Source organism: Bos javanicus, chromosome 16, assembly GCF_032452875.1.
Source record: "Bos javanicus breed banteng chromosome 16, ARS-OSU_banteng_1.0, whole genome shotgun sequence".
NCBI lineage: Eukaryota > Metazoa > Chordata > Mammalia > Artiodactyla > Bovidae > Bos > Bos javanicus.
In genome coordinates, this window is record NC_083883.1 from 50,969,766 (window position 1) to 50,988,363 (window position 18,598).

The 18,598-nt window shown below is 51.5% G+C and overlaps 1 protein-coding gene across 7 annotated transcripts in view; it reads left to right on the plus strand.

Moving 5' to 3' along the window:
• The window catches only part of MMEL1 (membrane metalloendopeptidase like 1), a 38,821-nt gene that overhangs the window by 13,363 nt on the left and 6,860 nt on the right, over positions 1–18,598 (plus strand). For 5 of the 7 annotated variants that reach the window (XM_061382984.1, XM_061382983.1, XM_061382982.1 and 2 more), the window contains exons 3-11: positions 6,148–6,225; positions 6,933–6,992; positions 8,255–8,416; positions 8,591–8,671; positions 10,481–10,576; positions 10,957–11,075; positions 11,549–11,614; positions 12,841–13,038; positions 13,112–13,201. In XM_061382984.1, the coding sequence (XP_061238968.1) occupies positions 6,148–6,225; positions 6,933–6,992; positions 8,255–8,416; positions 8,591–8,671; positions 10,481–10,576; positions 10,957–11,075; positions 11,549–11,614; positions 12,841–13,038; positions 13,112–13,201 (950 nt within the window). The remainder of the gene's footprint in view (positions 1–6,147; positions 6,226–6,932; positions 6,993–8,254; positions 8,417–8,590; positions 8,672–10,480; positions 10,577–10,956; positions 11,076–11,548; positions 11,615–12,840; positions 13,039–13,111; positions 13,202–18,598) is intronic. The other 2 variants (XM_061382980.1, XM_061382981.1) reach the window with 2 other exon arrangements.

Consider the following 18,598-nt stretch of genomic DNA (forward strand, 5'->3'; position numbering starts at 1 on the left):
CCACAGGATCCTGTAGACTCATGCTCCACACCTGCATGACAATCAGCCTGGGATTATACATTCTCCAGGGAGGACAGTTGTTTTCCACCCAATAAAGTTCTTCTTTGCCTTCTTTTGTTAGATATAGAGACAGAAACAGGAAGAGCAGAGAGACAGAAAGAGGTAACAAATTATTCACATCAAGGCCAACCTTTAGGAGAACCGATCATTCAAAGGAAAAGTTAGTTATTTTTTAATGTAGAGAGTCTGTATGAAAATAATTATTCAAGCATATATAAAAAAGAACAAAGAACGGACACATCAGTTTGGTATAAGGAAGGCTACTTCTTTCTGGAATCAATGGGGAAATATCCCTTTTGAGGGTCTGTTTGCTTGTGTCCATTGATCCCGTTTTATATTTAGAGGAAGACTTCATTCCTCTTCAGCCTTTGTGTCAAACCCTTGCTGATTTGCTTTTTCTCTTGCTCAGAAGAACAAATTATGAATGAAATATGGAGTCTGGAAGGCCAAACTTGCCCACTCACTAGTGACTGGCCACAGGTGCATGACTTCGCATGCCGGCTGGTTTTCTCATCAGGAAAGTGGAGGTGGTGACACAAATGAGGCGGTGTAAGTTACAGGTGATGTGCACAAATACAGTGGTCTTGCCTTATTCCATTTCAAAAACGTTTGTTAATATCCCACTGCATCCTCGGGCAACTCCTGAGCTGTAGCATCAAATGAACTTACCCGAGGAATATTCCCCACTCAGAAAGTTACAGCAGCCTGTGCTGGGAATGCAGTGGAGGAAATGAGAGGGGGACGCAGCATGGAGAAGAAGTGAACTTACCCCCACAGTGCTGGTCATAGGTTCTGGTTTTGTCTGACTAGACAGGCAGCAGGTCAGACAGATGCACTGTTTGGGTCCCCATGATGCTTCATTCACCCCATTTACTCTCTGCTTTCCTTTCTGGTCATGGTCATTCCTTCCCACAAACCTGTGCTTCCAACTGGTTACCTGTTTGTCCTGTGGGAATCCTTTCTTTAGTGTTGGGTAGGCCAAAATTTCAGTTGTGAGATGCTACAGAATGCCCAAATCAACTTTTTGGCCAACCCAATGTTTGTTGTAGTGAGTGCATCTGTGATGGAGACAAATTCTCTCGATTTTTACCTGAGATATCTTTATTTCATTTTCACTTGTTAACCAAATTTTTGCTGAATATAGAATTCTAAGTTGATAGTTTGTTTTCTTCATACATCCATTCAGGGCTTCATTCCGTCATCTCCTGGCCAACATAATTTGTGATGAGAAGCCAGCCATTAATCTTATTGTTGCTGTCATTTAGTTGCTAAGTTGTGTCCAACTCTGTGCGACCCTATGGACTGTAGCCCATGAAGCTCTTCTGTTCATGGGATTTCCCAGACAAGAATACTGGAGCAGGTTGCCATTTCTTTCTCCCAGGAATCTACCCTACCCAGGGATTGAACCCACGTCTCCTGCATTGGCAGGCAGAGTCTTTACCACTGAGCCACCAGGGAAGCCCCATCTTTCTGTAGCTCCCGTGAACTGAAGTCTTTTTCTCCTCTGGCTGCTTTTACAAATGTCTCTCTCTGTCTGTAGTTCTTAGTAGTTTGATTTTAATGCTGCTACATGCAGTGTCTTTGTATTTGTCCTACTTGAGATATATTGCAGTTTGGGGATCTGTAAGCTAATGTCTTTCATTTTATCTATAAACATTTGTGTATGTATCTGTCTGTGTATGTAAGCTATAAACATGAATTTATTTTGATGTCCCCACCTCTAATCCATGACCACATGGATCATTCTGCCCCCTCTCCTTGTTTATCTGTAACTCCTCTTGCAGCACTGATGCACCTGGCCTTCTGTTATTTACTTGCCTACTTATTCAATTCCAACATACTCGTATCATGGTTTCAGAATTGTTAACGTGTATTCCCATGGGGGAGAACTTTATCAGCTAGAACGCAGTGCTACACACAGCTCTTTTGCCTTCAGTCTGATGGAATCTACTCATTTCCAAGGTGAGTGAGCTCAGCATGTTGTGCCCCTACCCCTTTCAGTGAGGTTACTGCACGCACTGTGATATACTTAAATTCTCATGCTGCACTTCATCCTGGGGTCTCCTGACCTTCTAAATGGTCTTTTTAAAATTTATGTACATCAGTGTTTACGCTCTCTGGTATAAAGTTCTGTGGGTTTTTGCGAGTTTTTAATATGTCATATCCACCATTATAGTATTAGAAAGAATAGTTTCACTGCCCTAAATTTCCCTGTGCTTCACCTCTCCTGCATCCACCAGCACCACCTCTACTTCAGACCTTCCACCAAATCCCTGGCAATCATTGTTTACTTTCGCTGTAGCTTTGTTTTCCTGGAATATCATATAATTGGAATCAATGTATGTAGCTTTTTCAATCTGGCTTCTTTCACTTAGCAATATACAACTTAAGATTCATTCACATCTTTTTGTGACTTGATAGCTTTTTCCTTTTTATTGCTGAATGATAATTCCATTCAATAAATGTAATGCAGTTTATTCATTATCCTATTGAAGGACATCAGGGTTGCTTCTAGTTTTTTGAAGTTATAGATGAAGCTGCTGTAGATATTCACATTTAGGTTTTTGCATAGACATAAGTTTTGAAGTCAGTAGTGTAGCCACCTAGGAGTGTAGTTGCTGGTCATGTTGTAAGACTGTGGTTTTGTAAGAAACTGGCAAACTGCCTTGTAAGACAACAGCTCCAACTGTAGCATTTTTCATCCCCACCAGCAATGAGTGGGAGTTCCCAGTGCTCTCTAGCCTCACTAGCAGTTGATATCATCAGTTGCTTATTTTGTCCATTCAAATTTTGTCTGTTATGCTACCTCACTGTTGTTTTAATGTACATTCCCTAATGAAAAATGATGTTAAGCATCTTTCCATATGTTTACTTTTCAACTGTATATTTTCTTTGGTTAGGTGTCTTCGTATCTTTTATGTTCTCTTACTTTTGAGTTTTAAGCGTTCTTTGTAACTTTTGGATACCAGTGTTTCATCAGATACATGTTTGCAAATATTTTCTCTCAGTTTGTGGCTCATATTTTCATTCTTAGCAAGACTTTCACAGAGCAGAAGTTCTTCACTTTAATTCTCAAGTCTCAGTTTAATTCTTTAAGTCTCACTTGTCAAGTATTTTCTTTCCTGGATCATGCTGTTTGTGTCCTATTTTAAACATCATCACCAAACCAAGGTCATGTAGATTTTCTCCTGTCTACTTCAAGAAATGTTAAAACTATGCATATTATATTTACCTCTGTGGTTCATTTTGAGTTAATTTTTGTGTAAGGCATAAGGCCTGTCTCTAATTTTTTGGTTTGTTTTTGTATTTGAATGTCCAGTTGTTCATTTTGAAACATTTATTGAATGGCTATACTATCTCCATTGAATTGCCTTTGTGCCTCTGTCAAATGTCAGTTGACTATATTTGTGTGGGTTCATTTCTGGATCCTCTATTTTTTTGCATTGATCTTTATACCAGAGAGTGTATACTATGCAGGGTCTTTTCCAGTGAGTCGGCTCTTCGCATCAGGTGGCCAAAGAATTGGAGCTTCAGCTTCAGCATCAGTCCTTCCAATGAATATTCAGGTTGGATTTCCTTTAGGATTGACTGGTTTGATCTCCTTGCAGTCCAAGGGACTCCCAAGAGTCTTCTCCAACACTACAGTTCAAAAGCATCAATTCTTCAGTGCTCAGCTTTCTTTATAGTCTAACTCTCACATCCATGCATGACTACTGGAAAAACCATAGATTTGATTATATGAACCTTTGTCAGCAAAAAATGTCTCTGCTTTTTAATACACTGTCTAGGTTTGTCATAGCTTTTCTTCCAAGGAGCAAGCATCTTTTAATTTCATGGCTGCAGTCACCATCTGCAGTGATTTTGGAGCCCAAGAAAATAAAATCTGTCACTGTTTCCAATTTTTCCCCATCTATTTGCCATCTAGTGATGGGACTGGATGCCATGATCTTTGTTTTATGAATGTTGAGTTTTAAGCCAGCTTTTCACTCTCCTCTTTCACCCTCATCAAGAGGCTCTTTAGTTCCTCTTCACTTTCTACCATTAGAGTGATATCATCTGCATATCTGAGGTTGTTGATATTTCTCCCAGCAATCTTTATTCCAGCTTGTGATTCATCCAGCCTGGCATTTTGCATGATATACTCTGCATAGAAGCTAAATAAGTTAAATAACTTTTATCTGTTATATAACTGATATCTGTTCACCAACAAATCCACTTTGGGCTTTTGTTTATTTTCTTGGTTATGGGTCACATTTGCCTGCTTCCTTATGGGGGAGGATTTCTCCCAGCTTTACTGCCCTGGCCCTGCCTTCATCTGCATCACTGCAGTGCATCAGGGGAGGCCCCAGAGAAAGAAACAGAGCCTTGCATGATGGGGGCTCCTTGGAACCCAGTATCCCTCCCACCAGCCCAAGGGCAGGTGCAATACAGGCGTGCATGCTTAGCCACTCAGTCGTGTCCAACTCTCTGGGACCCCATGGACTGTAGCCCGCCAGGCTCCTCTGTCATTGAGATTTTTCAGGCAAGAATACTGGAGTGGGTTGCCATTTCCTTCTCCAGGAGATCTTCCTGACCCAGGGATCAAAACTGCATCTCTTGTGTTTCCTGCTTTGCAGACAGATTGTTTACCCAGCAGGTGCAAAGGGCTTGTTACAAATCTTTCCTCTCTGTAGGAGGCATGCTCCTCCTCCTGCCCCTCCCCCTGTCCCTCCTCCTGCCCCAGGCACAGGTGAAACAGCCACAGGTCCCTCTGATCCTGGGAGGGCTTGGCTCTTTGTGGAATTCTTTTGGGTTTCTTTGTCTTCAGCTCTCTGCTGTTTTCTAAAATTCTCATGTTGCTTCTCCAGCTTGCTGTCCTTATTCAGATGGGAGCCACAATCCGCGCCCTAATCAGAAGCAAAGGCCTTTTCCTCCCTGTCCTCCCTGCCACCCCCAACTCACCACTGTCTCTTTGGCCAGAGCTCAGATAGCTAGTCCACCCTTCCACAAAGGCATGGCCGTTGTCTGGAAGCCCTGTGGGTTTTTGTAACTGGCACATGCCCATGGGGCAGACAGATGTGGCAATCACTCAGCACTGCGTTTCTGTTTCTGATCTGTGCGACCGTCCTCCTCATCTCCAAAGCTCAGATTTGCTTTTACAGCTTGCCTCAATCTACGTATCACTTTTCTCCTGTTTCCACTGAACCGGGGGCCCCTAAGGGCAGGGCCTGTGTGGGCCTTAGATCTGATTCTCCAGGGTCCAGCACCAGGGCTGGTTGATAATATGAACACAAGTTGGACTCACGGACGAAGAAACAGATGGCGGGGAAACTCCTCTCCCCACCCCTATCCCAAATCACAGCCCCCAGGGGACACCAGCGTGTCCAGGGCCTCCTGCACCCCCCACAGTTGTAGTGCTCACAGCCTTGACCTGGACAAGGCCCTCCATGTGTCTCCCTGGTGGGGAAGGTGGCCAGGGCTGGTGGGCACTCTCCCTGGACCTGATCAACCCCCTCCTGCCACTGGCCCATCCTTCTCACAACCCCTTCAGGCCGATGCTGACCAAGCAGTGGCCCCTCCCACGCAGTAGACAAATGATGGAGGGCAGCTTTGCATTCTCAGCTGCCAGAAAAAATGGCGGGGCTGGAGCTGAGGGCGTGGAGAATGGGTCAGGAGGTTACCCCCGCCCCCAGAGGACATCCTTTCACCCTAAAGGAGTGCATTGTCCCTGCCTTAGCAGACCCCAGAAGCTGCCTACCCTGACCTGGGTGAGGCCCATGATCCCCCGGTCAAGGAGGATGTCAGAAGGCACTTCATTAGGGGAGGAGGTCCTGCCTCAGGACCCCTGTGGGTCCAGCAGCAGGAGCGGGGGCCAGGCAGGCGGGCGGAGAGAGACTGGCAAGCCAGGGGAGCCCCGCCCCCTCCACTCAGATTTGAGTTCTGCTGGGGCCCCGTCTTGGTTGACTGGTGACCTGCCCCCATTAGAGGGGGCAGAGGCCACCACCCCATGCACGATTTCGCCCCCTGCCCCCATTGCCACAGGAGAGTGCCTGTGCTGTCCCACACAGGCCCTACCACCCCAGAGCTGAGTGCTGTGTTTCTCCCCAGGGAAGCGGCTGCCACTCTTTTCTAGCCGGCTTTGCTTCTCCAAGGAAGAGAAGAACACTGTAAAACGAGCACCCCGAGGTAGCCCCACCTCCCCTCTCAACACGGGGAGGGGGCTAGGAATCAGCACCCCCATGGGCCAGGCCACCAGCAAGGGCCGTGGAGCCTATAGCCAGGCCGGGTTCCACTGCAAGCTGGAGTGTGCAGCAGGAGGGTGGTCCTGCCCAGGACACAGTGTCTGGGAGGTGGGGGGAGGCAGTGGTAGGGATGCAGTCGTGAGCACCTGCTAGATGCAGGATGTTTCCCCAAGCCTGGGGACCGGCAGGAGTCACACTGCAGCCCTACTGGGAGCTGCTCCACAGACATGGCCAGATGGCGGGGGTTGAGAATAGGAAGAGAGTAGGGGCGCACAGCGACAGGGCAGCACAAGCAGACTGCCTGGAGGAGGTGACAGCTCATGGGTGAGAGATGGCTGGGCCCATGGGGTAGAGGGCACCACGGCTGGCTTCAGCCTTCAGAGGGGGCTCAGAGGGTGTAAAGGGGCTCCAGGGTCACTACAGGGGTCAAGCCAGAGTGAGCTTACCCTCACTTAAGGCCCAGGCCTGGGCAACCCAGGGAGGATGCCCTCAGGGCCCAGTCTGGGCTACATGGGGGCGGGATGACTTTGAAGCTTGACCCTGCCCACTTCAGCTGTCCCCACCCCACGGGTGCCCCACCAACCCCTGCCTGGCCTACTGGCACCTGACCATCCTTGTCCTGCACTCACGCTCATCACTCCTTACCTGCAGAGATCAAACCCTCCAAGGACAATGTCGAGACCTGCACCACCCCTGGCTGCGTGATGGCAGGTAAGCCCGCCTCCCTGCCGCGTGTTGCCCTGGTTAGGGGGGTGGCGGTGATGGTGGTGTAGGCACTGCCCAAGGCCAGGAGGAGCCACACACACATATATACACATATGCACACACATATATACACACATATACACACATGCACATACCTACACATATACACATACACCCATATATACACATATACACACACACACACACACACACACACACAGCGCTGGTGCGCAGACCCAGCTGTGAACATAGGCAGGGACTCCTCTGCAGGTGTCTCATCCCCTGTGCCGCCCAGGAAGCCACTCCCTGCCCGCTGAGGCCCTTGTGACCACAGCAAAGCTAGCACAGGGACCCCACATGCTCTTTTTCGCATTTACAGAAAGAAGATCACACAAACACACACTCTCGAGTTTTCTCCCAGGAATTCATCTTAAAATTGGGTGCCATGTGCAGCTATGTGCAAATAAAACTCAGTGAAAATGGTACAAAGAAACACTAGTGTAAGAACTCAGCAATGTAATTCTTCGGCCCACACTGGGGCCGTGGAGAGACCCCTGTAGTGCTGTCTCCTGCGACGTCCCGGCCACAAAAAGCAGAAGGTGAGGGAGGGTCCTGGGTGGGGTTCCAGCCTGGCCAGCCCAGCTGAAATCATCCCACCACTGTCCCTACCACTTGGGGTTCTGGGGGCAAAGACAGCCCTCCAGCAGGAAATGAAGCCCCGTGGTAGATGACAGCCACCATCCCCCACAGACACAGTGACCCGTTACAGGGCTCTGGGGCAGGGCCAGCATCGAGCACTTGCTGCAAGCCAGGTGGGCTCAGACCACCAGCATTGCAGATTTGCAGATGTGGAAGGGGAGGATCAGAGCAGTCACAGGGGTCCAAGGTTGTGTGGCTGATAACTGGAGTCCCTAGAGCTGGGGGCTTCCCTGGTGGCTCAGACAGTAAAGAATCCACCTGCAGTGCAGGAGACCTAGGTTCAATTTCTGGGTTGGGAAGATCCCCTGGAGAAGGAAATGGCAACCCACTCCAGTGTTCTTGTCTGGAGAATCCCATGGAAAGAGGAGCCTGGGGGCTACAGTCCATGGAATCGCAGAGTCAGACACGACCAAGCAACTAACACACTAGAGCTGGAGCCCCTGCTTACAACCGCCCTGAGGTCCCAGGGTGACTAACGCTCCCAAGGGCACTTGGCTGTGACTGAATATCTAACTGCCCATCGGGCTGTCCACACCGGGTCTCCCTTTGCAATCCCTGGGGACGAACAGCTGCCAGGATCCTCCAGAACATGGACCCGTCCATGGAGCCGTGTAACGACTTCTACCAGTACGCATGCGGGGGCTGGCTGCGGCGCCACGTGATCCCTGAGACCAACTCGCGCTACAGCGTCTTCGACATCCTCCGGGATGAGCTGGAGATCATCCTCAAAGGTGAGCACAGCCTCCACCACGGGGAGCAGGGAGACGGCCAGCAGAGCCCTCCTCACCCAGCGGGCTGGGGAGACAGAGTCCCTTGGGATGAAGCCTCACCCTGGGCTGGGACTTTGACCCTTCCCCCCCCACCAGCAGTCACCTGAGGCCTCTGTTTGGCTTCTCTGCCCGCAGCGGTGCTGGAGAACTCCACCACCAAAGACCGGCCGGCCGTGCAAAAGGCCAAGATGCTCTACCGCTCCTGCATGAACGAAAGTGAGTGGCCAGTGGGGCTGCCCTGCCAGGACCCTGTTCTAGGACCCCACGGCCCTCGGCAGAGCAAGGGACAGGGCACCACTCCAAACTCACCTGGGGGGACCATGTGCCCTGCCTCCCCCATAGGGTCCAGGCTTCCTGCAAGCACGGGCTGACTGCCAGCTACCCAGAACCAGCTCACCCCCTGACCCTTGTGGACGACATGTCTTCAGGCTGGAGGGAGATAGTGAGGGATGCATGTGTGTGCATAGATGTGAATGTATATCTATTGTGTGTGTGATTCTGTATATATGCGTGTGTAGGAATGTGTGTGTATACATTTGAATGTGAATTGGTGTATGTCTATCTGTATTTATGCATTTGTGTGTATGTGTGTATACATATATATGTGGATATGTGTATTTAGTTTTTGTGTGTGCCTGTGTATGTGTGTGGGTGTGCCTATATACATGCGCCATGTGTATGTCTTTGTGTGTATAGGCATACGTGTTTGTGTGCATGTCTTTGTATGTTTGTGTGTTTATGTGTCTTTGTATGTGTATGTATGTATATGTATATGTGTCTGTGTGTCTGTGTGATTTGTGTGAATATGTGTATGCCTGTGTGTATGATGGGGGTGTGTTGGGGGATTTCTCGGGGCGCTGGTCCCTATTAAGAGGATTCACACACTTGGGCCCCTCCGGCCATCTTCCCTTGGCCACCCGCCATGGAGCGTTCAAGCCTAGCCCGTGCTTTTGGCTGCTCTGGGGACAGTTCCTCGGTGCCAGGGCTCAAAGCTGGCTGTTTCCCCAGGGTCTCTGGAAGGAGGGGCTTGCTCCTGGTGTACCTGAGAGCTGGACTTGTGGGGACCCCAGCATCATCTGGGTATCTCTGTGCAATCTCTGGCTGGTGCACTCCCTCCTCCCATGGAAACAAGAGGTCACCTGATCTGGTCTGGCCAGCACCTGCCAGGTGAAGGCGGTGTCCTCGGTTCCCACATGTATAGAGTTTCTGACCTGAGAGACCAAATCTTCAAAAGGACAATGCCAGACTGAATATAAAAGTACAGGTGTGACCCATGGCCTGCAGCCTGGTGGCCAGTCCATTACCTATGGGAACCAGCCCAGGAAGCCAGTGCCTCTTGTCACAACCGACCCGAGACTGCCAGGACTCCCTCAGTTTTGAACCTGCTCTCAGCTTGGGACCCAAGAAAGCAAGCCCAGTGTGCCCTCACCAGCCATGTGGGATACCATACTTCTCACTCCCCCAGTCCCTGGCCCCCCTCCCCCTGGACTGCTCCCCCACCAGCCTGCTCTCAAGCCCATCCAGATCAAGTGGCTGGCCAGTCCCTCCCAACCCGGAGCCTCTGCCTACTCCACAGGCCTCTCTGTTCCCACCCACACTGATTCTTGACCCAGGCTCTCCCAAGCTTCCTGAACCACCCCACTGGGAGGCTGTGTGTCAAGCTCTGTCGGCAGTTCAGCCACCCGATGCTGGGACTGGAGGGCTCGAGGACTTCCCCACCGTCAAGTTGGTCCCCCACCCCTGCCCAGAGTGCTGCCTGGGCCTCTTGAGTCCCGCCTGCTCCAGGTCACAGCCCCCAATACCCTCGTCCTGGTGGTACCTGGGCTTTCATCAACCCTGGTCCCCTCCCCACCTGTGTCCTGTCTCTGCTCTTTCCAGGGCCCCCACATGTCCCACTCTGCAGTGTCTGTGTAGGGAGGGTCAGACATAGTGCTGAGTGTCAGCATACCTGGGTGTGCAGCAGGTGTCACACATATACACACACCCCTCGGGCATCAGGTGAGTGATCACTCCCTCCCCTTTCAGGTGAGATAGAGAAGCGAGACTCACAGCCCCTGCTGAATATCCTGGAGGTGGTGGGAGGCTGGCCAGTGGCCATGGACAAGTGGAACAAGAGCGTAGGTAAGGCAGGGCAGGTGGCCCTGGGCCTGGGGCTCCTTGGAGCCGAGGCCTTCTAGGCCCTAGCTGGGGAGTGTACAGCAGCTGCTAGTGGGCTCTGAGTGGCCAGTCCCTTCCAGCTCTACAGAGCGGCATCCCTTCCAGAGCCCTAAGGAGAGACCCAGGGCTCCAGCTCTCAGGGCAGGCTCTGCTTCCCACACCGTTGTTCCCTGTGGACAATGTGGGGAAGGGCGACCCCAAGCCCCACTCCAAGGCCCACTGGTGTGCTTGTTGCCACAAGCCAGGGTGTCCTACACCCCCGAGTTCTGGGATTCCCCATCAGACGAGGGGCTGGGCTAGACCCCAAGGCCGGCCGGTCTCCAGCATGAGGCGCTGACCCTCAGGCCCCCAGTGGGAGCTGGAACAGCAGCTGGCCGTGATGAACGCACAGTTCAACCGGCGGGTGCTCATCGACCTCTTCATCTGGAACGACGACCAGAACTCCAGCCGGCACATCATCTACGTACGAGCCAGGGGGCCGGGGAGGCGGGGCTCCACAGGGCCGGGTGGGCCTGATGTGCTCCGGGGCCCTGCTCTCATCCACGCCTGCAGTACAGGGACCAGTGCCAACCATCTGGGTTTCTGGGACCCAGGTCCTGACCAGGAGTAAGCCCATGTACTGAGCTGGTCTTCGGGACACTCTGTCCAGGCCTTTGGCACCGGCTCAGAAAGTCTGACCTCAGACAGCTACCACTGGCCACAGCTAGAAGGCCACAGAGGACCCGTGTGGAATGTGCCCTCACTTTGGGGGGCGGGAGAGGGTGCCCAAGGCTGTGCAGGTGGGCCTCCCCTCAGCCCACCCACAGTCCAGCCCAGGTCAGGAGTTGGGGCTGCATGCATTCCACATGGAACTCAGGTTCCTGCCAGGCACAGTCTGGGGGAGGGGCGAAGCTGGGGACCTAGCTCCGTGCCCAGGTTCCCATGCTCTGTCTGCAGATAGACCAACCCACCCTGGGCATGCCGTCCCGAGAGTACTACTTCAAGGAGGGCAACAACCAGAAGGTGAGTCAGGGACTGCCTGATGCTGGATCAGCCCGGTACCCCCGGCACTTTCCTGTCTGCCCCCTCTGCTCCGGGTGCCCCCTGCATGTCACTTGAGGGCCCCCTGAGGCCCAGCTCCCTGTGTGTCTGCCCCACCCTTGTCCCACAGCTAGCCTTTGTGGGCACCTGCATTGCTCAATCCCGGTGCTGAGGGCTGGACATGCAGACGTGGACCCCTGTCTTTGTCACTGTTGCAGGGGTGCCCCTGGACCCCTGGAGCCAGGTTTGGCAATCAGCTCAGCCCTGCAGCCCCGAGGGGCACACCCTGCCCGCCCCCTTGTCAGGGCAGAACTAGAGTCCGTGCGGTCAGCTCAGGGCCTGTAGAGATCTGAATACAGCCACCAACTAGGCCTGCTTGTGCATGCAGAAGGAGAGAAATAGGGAACCAAATAGTGGCTAGGACAGGGCCAGTGAGGGGAAGAGGGGGAAGTTGGAGAGGAAAGACTGGGAGTGGGCTGGGAAGACAGGAGATGACATAACCCATGACCCGGAAGCAATATGGTGGGCCTCCCGCAAGAGGCAGGCTGTGAGCTAGACTGTGAAGGATGGGACCAGCCAAGAGAAAGGACAAGGGTGACCAAAAGCAGGACCTGTGGAGGGGCCATGGAGTGGGAGATCAGACCAAGGAACCCAGCTCAGAGCAGCAGAGGCTGGAGCATGTGGATGGGCTCACACCTGGCAGCCAGGGAGCAGAGGCCACCACCACTAGCCTCTGGGCAGTAGCCCAGCCTGACACCAAGCAACTGGGAGGAGAAGGCCTCTGTGGTTCCTGCCCACAAATGATGGGCCACAAAGAAGGTGGGTCCAAGACGGGCACACGTCCTCAGGACTGATTCCCAGTGCCCAGCTGAGGCCAGCCTGGTGGGGCAGCCCCCCTGAGCCCTGGGCCTTTTCCAGCACCTACTGTGTGCCCTGCACTTCACACGTGGCTATGCGGTCCTCTGGATTAGGTCTCAGGCCCTGGTCACACACAGGAGGGATGGAGTGGGAAGCCCGGCCCTGAGTGCCTGGTGTGGGTCACACAGGCACCATCCACACAGAGCTCGCAGCCACCCACCCAGGCTTGGTGGGGAGCGTGAGCCCCAGCGCTGAGGGCCCTGTTCTGGGAGGCACAAGCTGTCTGGAATGCCTGCCCGGGTGAGCACCTGAGGGCTGCTCTCTGTCATATGCCCACCGCACCCCCACAGAGAGCACCGTGGGGGCCATGGCAGCCGAGGCCACCAGACTTTGTCCTGCGTCCTTTGGCCCAGGTACGGGAAGCCTACCTGCAGTTCATGGTGTCAGTGGCCATGATGCTGCGGGCGGACTTGAACCTCCCCGAGAACAGCGGCCTGGTTCAGGAAGACATGGCCCAGGTGCTGGAGCTGGAGACGCAGCTGGCCAACGTGAGGCCGCGCCCCAGGTGGGTGGTGCGGGGGGGTGCCACGCCGGCCCCCGTGACCGCCCGCCCTGCCGCAGGCCACGGTCCCCCAGGAAGAGCGCCATGACGTCACCGCCCTGTACCACAGGATGGACCTGGAGCAGCTCCAGAACAGCTTCGGTCTGAAGGTGAGCCCCGCCCCCGCCCACCCGCCTCTCCTCTTAGCCTGGATACACCCCCCATAGGGGCCGAGGGACCCCCCACATATGCCCCCCAAGAAGGGCCATACACCCCCAGAGAGGGGCTGAGGGACCCCCCACATACACCCCCCAAGAAGGGCCATACACCCCCCCGAGAGGGGCCATGGGATGGGACCCCCCCACATACGCCCTCCAGGAAGGGCCATACACCCCCTTGAGAGGGGCCGTGGGACCCCTAGATACACCCCCACCCCCAAGAGGGGCCGTGGGACCGGTCACTCAACAGGGACACCTTCACACTGGAACAGACACCAGCTGGCTATCTCCGGATGGAGGGGCTGCCCTCCCATGAGGTGGCTGCTGCAACGTCCCCAGTTTTCTGAGCGGGAAACAGCCTGAGAGGGGTTGTAGACTCACCTGGATGAGTTGGGCAGACCCCCACCTGGGGCTTTCTGTCCCCAGACCCAGCTCAGGACCCCCACTGTGGCCAGACCCTCCAATCCTACCCTCCCCACTGGCCAAGCTTCATGCTCAGCGCCAGGGGCTGGGGAGAGGCAGCCCAGCCGAGGAAGAGAGGAGATCAGCTTTGGGCCCTTCCCCACCCCCAACTCACCCACAGCCTGCTCTGGCCACCCTGAGCAGTCAGAGGGGCCTCCCCCAGGGGGAGGAGGGACAGGAAGGCCGTTCTAGCCATTGCCAACTAAAGGTGGCAACTGAGGCCCAAGTCAGAGGGAGGAGGGTGCATGCAGCTGGGGACAGAACCAAGTCAGCAGGAGGAAGGCAGAGGCAGAAAGCTCCTTCCTCTGACCAGAAAACCTGAGTGTTTGGAGCCACAGAACATGAGGGGACTCAGGGAGCAAGAGAGGAGGACTTGGGGAACAAGACAGGACTCAGGAGAGGCCCCACCCAGGGCTCTGAACCTGGTGCTCTGGAAGGCCCCATGGCACCCAATCCTACTCTTCCTTCCCGGCTCTCAGCCATGGCCCGCTGTGACACCCCTCACCCACAACCCACTCTCCAGCGGGCATTTTCAGGGCCAGCCCTGCTCTGGCACTAGCTCCATCCATGAACGAAGAAGGCAGCCCTGCCTGGAGCTCAGGTCAGGAAAAAGAGAGGTGGCCTGCACAGTATGTCAGAGGGCCACCAAGGTGGGGACAGAGGTACAGTGTGTGCTGAGGTCCTGAGGCCAGGGCTGCGGGATGTCTGGGGGCAAGTGGAGGCCAAGGGGGAAGGGTGGACCGTGTCAGGCCTCTGGGGCTGTTCTGAAGGCTCTGGCTGTGATGGGACAGGACTTGGCTCACAGAGAAGAGGACTGGCTGTTGAGGGCACAGGGAGGGGAACCAAGGGCCAGAAGCAGAGAGACAGGTCAGGAGGCTCATGCATAACCCAGACAGGTGGCAGCCTGGGACCATCGGCAGCAGAAGTGCCGAGAGACCTGGCTTGTGGGTTGATTTGGGAGAGAGATGGGGCAGGACTTACAAATGCACTCAACGGGAAGTGAGAGGAACAGAACTCAAGATGGCCAGAAGTTGCCCAGGAGATGGCCCCAGAAGAGCAGGGGGCATGTCCAGGAACCCAGAGCTCAGAATGTCTGGATGATAATGGGTTTATAAAGTTTAGAACTGCCACATGTGAGCACATCCACTCAGCCCCCATCCTGCTCTTCCCCTGAAGCAGCGCTGTCCTCCTCCCACCACACACTCGTACCGGCTGCCCTGTTCCACATTCCCTGGGCGAGCCAACATCTCACCTCACCGGGGCAGCAGCGACCTCCCACTCATCCTGATTGCTGTACGATCGACCCTGAGAACACACAACAGTTTGTGCATCTTTTCTACTCTTGCTGCACCTCTGGGTCAGTTCCAGTTGAGGACTTTTCTGAGTGATGTTGCTGCATTCATTCTCTTGCATGTCCTTTAGCACACACACGCAAGCATCTCTGTCAGGCAACCACCCAGGGGCACAGTGGCCAGGTTGTAGGACACAGGTCATTCCAAAGCCATCATACCCATTTACACTACCCAACAGGAGTGAAATGCTCCCTCTGGTGCTTGGGTGTGCCCATTCCTTCCGTCCTAGCCCATCCAGGGATGTGCTGTGGAATTCTGAGTTGGATTTGATGTTCCCTGAACTACTCCACACCATCTGGCCAGCGATGACCCTCTTTTCCTAAGTGTCTGTTCAAGTCTCTTCCTACCTCTGCCTTCTTCTTGCCGGTTTTTAGTTCTTTATAGACACTGGATGTGATCCCCGGGCCAGTTTCTGTGTATCGAATGTCCTCTCCAACAGGCAGCCTGATATGTTACTCTCATACTGGTTCTTTTTTATTAAGGAGGTTTAAAACAGTCCAGTTTATCAATTTATCAAAGTTGGATGGATACTGTCTCTCTGTCTAGCGTTCTTTGCATTCTGCTTAAGAAATCTTTGCCTGTCCAGGTCGTCTAGGTCAAAGTCTACCTTGAGGTGATTTTACTTATTTATTTCTTTTTGGTTATCCTGGGCCTTTGCTGCTTCGAGCAGGCTTTCTCCAGTTGCAGGGAGTGGGGGCTGCTCTTCACTGCAGTGCGCAGGCTTCTCACTGCAGTGGCTTCCTTGCTGCGAAGCGCAGGCTCTAGGCTCGCCGGCTTCAGTAGGTGCAGCACATGAGTTTAGCAGTTGCAGTGCATGGGCTTAGTTGCTCCACAGTGTGTGACATCTCCCCAGACCAGGGATCGAACCCATGTCCCCTGCACTGGCAGGATTCTTATCCACTGCACCACCAAGGAAGTCCTGATATTTTATGTAGAGTGAGAAGGAATTGTTTCATTTCCTCCCTGTGGCCATCCGGATGATCTAGCACCATTTACTGAAAAGACCCCCCTCATCAGCCCCTGCGCTGTGTGCCGCCCTTGTTAAAGCCTGAGTGTCTTTGTGCGCCTCTGCGTGCGTGTCTGTGTCTGTGTGTTCGCACCTGCGTGTGTTATCTCTGAACTGCCTTCGGTTCCACTGGTCTCTGTTTATTCACAGCACCCACTGCCTTTGTTGCTACAGCTTTATGATAAGTTCTGATGTCTACCAACTCTGTTCTTCAAGATCAAATTGATTATTCTTGAACTTTTACATGTCTTACAAGATTCAGAGTCAGCTAGCCAATTACACACACACACACACACACAAAGCTGCTGAGATTTCCATAGGGATTGCTTCAAATCTAAGTGTCAGTTTGGAGGAAGGTCAACATCTTTACAAAGTTCAATCTTCTGATCCATGAACCTTCCATATACATTTACTTTTATATATTATGTTTTCTCTTGTTTCAGTAAGTTTTATAGTTTTCTATGTCAAGGCCTTACATATCTTTCAATAGATTTATTCCTAGGTTTTCTAAATATCATTGCCAATGGTATAATTCTATAATATGTCTTGCGTGTTCCTGGTATATATTAATAAAAATACTTTGTATATAGCAATTTTACTCAAAGTATGTAGTAGTTCCAATAGTTTATCCTTTCATATTTTATATACACAGAATCATATCCTTTATGAAAAATGTGTTTTTTCCTTTTCAATCCTTACGATTTTATTTTTTTTCTTATCTTATTGAACTGTCTACGACTCCTAGCATAATGCTAAAGTCATGACAGTAGATACCTTGTTTCCTTCCTGATCTCAGCAGGAAAGCTTGGTGTTGCAAGCTTTCACTTAATTTTGCTTGCTGTGGAGTGGGGTTTTATTTGTTGTCACTGTTCCTGTTGTATTCGTCGTTCGGTCACTCAGTCATGTCCAACTCTTTGCAACACCATGGACTGTAGCACGCCAGACTTCCTGTCCTTCACCGTCTTCCGGAGCTTGCTCAAACTCATGTCCATTGAGTCAGTGATGCCATCCAACCATCTCATCACCTGTCGTCCCCTTCTTCTCCTGCCTTTAACCTTTCCCAGGATCAGGGTCTTTTCTAATGAGTTAGTTCTTCGCATTAGATGGCCAAAGTATTGGAGCTTCAGCTTCAGCATCAGTCCTTCCAATGAATATTCAGAATTGATTTCCTTTAGGATTGACTGCTTTGAGCTCCTTGCAATCCAAGGGACTCTTAAGAGTCTTCTCCAACACCATGGTTCAAAAGCATTAATTCTTTGGTACTCAGCATTCTTTAGCCTGTTGTATAGATCATTTCATTAGATTATGGAACTTATCTCCTATTCCTAATTTGCTCAAAGTCTTTATCATGAACAGATAGTCCATTTTTAAACAACTTTTCCACCTCTACTTAAATTACCATGTGATCTTTCTTCTGTATTCAGTTATCATATAGAATAACACTGATTTGATTTTCAAATGTTACACCACACTTGTATTCCTGGAGTAAATCTAATTTGGCTGTGTTGCATTATCATTTTATATTGGTATGGATGAATTCTAATTGCATTTTTAAGTTTTTTTTTTTTTTGATGTTTTGATGTGAACCATTTTTTAAAGTCTTTATTGAACACACTACAATATTGCTTCTGTTATATGCTTTGGTTCCTTGGCTGGGAAGCATGTGGGATCTTAGCTCCCCAACCAGGGTTTGAATCCACACCCCCTGCTTCCGAAGGCAAAGTTTCAACCACTGGACTGCCTGGCAGGTCCTTAGCCTATTGTTTTCTTTTCTTGTAATATCCTTATTTGATATTAAGATTATTCTTCATCTCATAAATCAAGTTGAAACAGGTTTTTTCTTTCTCCCTTCTCTGAAAAGTTTGAGTGACATTGACAATATGTCTTCCTTAAATGTCAGTATCCACAGGAAAAGCCAGATAAGTCTGGAAAATTCTATGTGAAAATATTTTAATTAAATATCCAGTTTACTACCTTTGTATGTCTTTGGGCTTCCCAGGTGGCTCAATGGTAAAGAATCCATCTGCCAATGTAGGAGACGCCAGAGACATGGGTTCAATCCCTGGGTTGGGAATATCCCCTGGGATAGGAAATGGCAACCCACTCCAGTATTCTTGCCTGGAAAATTTCATCGACAGAGGAGCCTGGCAGGCTATAGTCCATGGGCTCCAAAGAGTCGGGCACAACTGAGCCATGCACACATCCAGATTATTACACATAAAACTTTTTTTCTGTTTCTTCTTTTGTCTTTGCTAAGTGCGCTTTTCCAGGAATTCTTCCACTGTACTTGAGTTTTTTCAAATATATGGCATAATCTCTTCTCACCATTTTTAGGCTTGCGATAATGTCATCCACCCTTTTCTGATTCTGATTACCTGCACTTTCTCCCTGAAAAAGTGAACATGTTAGCCAGTCATGTCCAACTCTTTGCAACCCCAAGGACTGTAGCTCCTCTGTCCATGGAATTCTCCAGGCAAGAATACTGGAGTGGGTTGCCATTCCCTTCTTCAGGGAATCTTCCTGACCCAG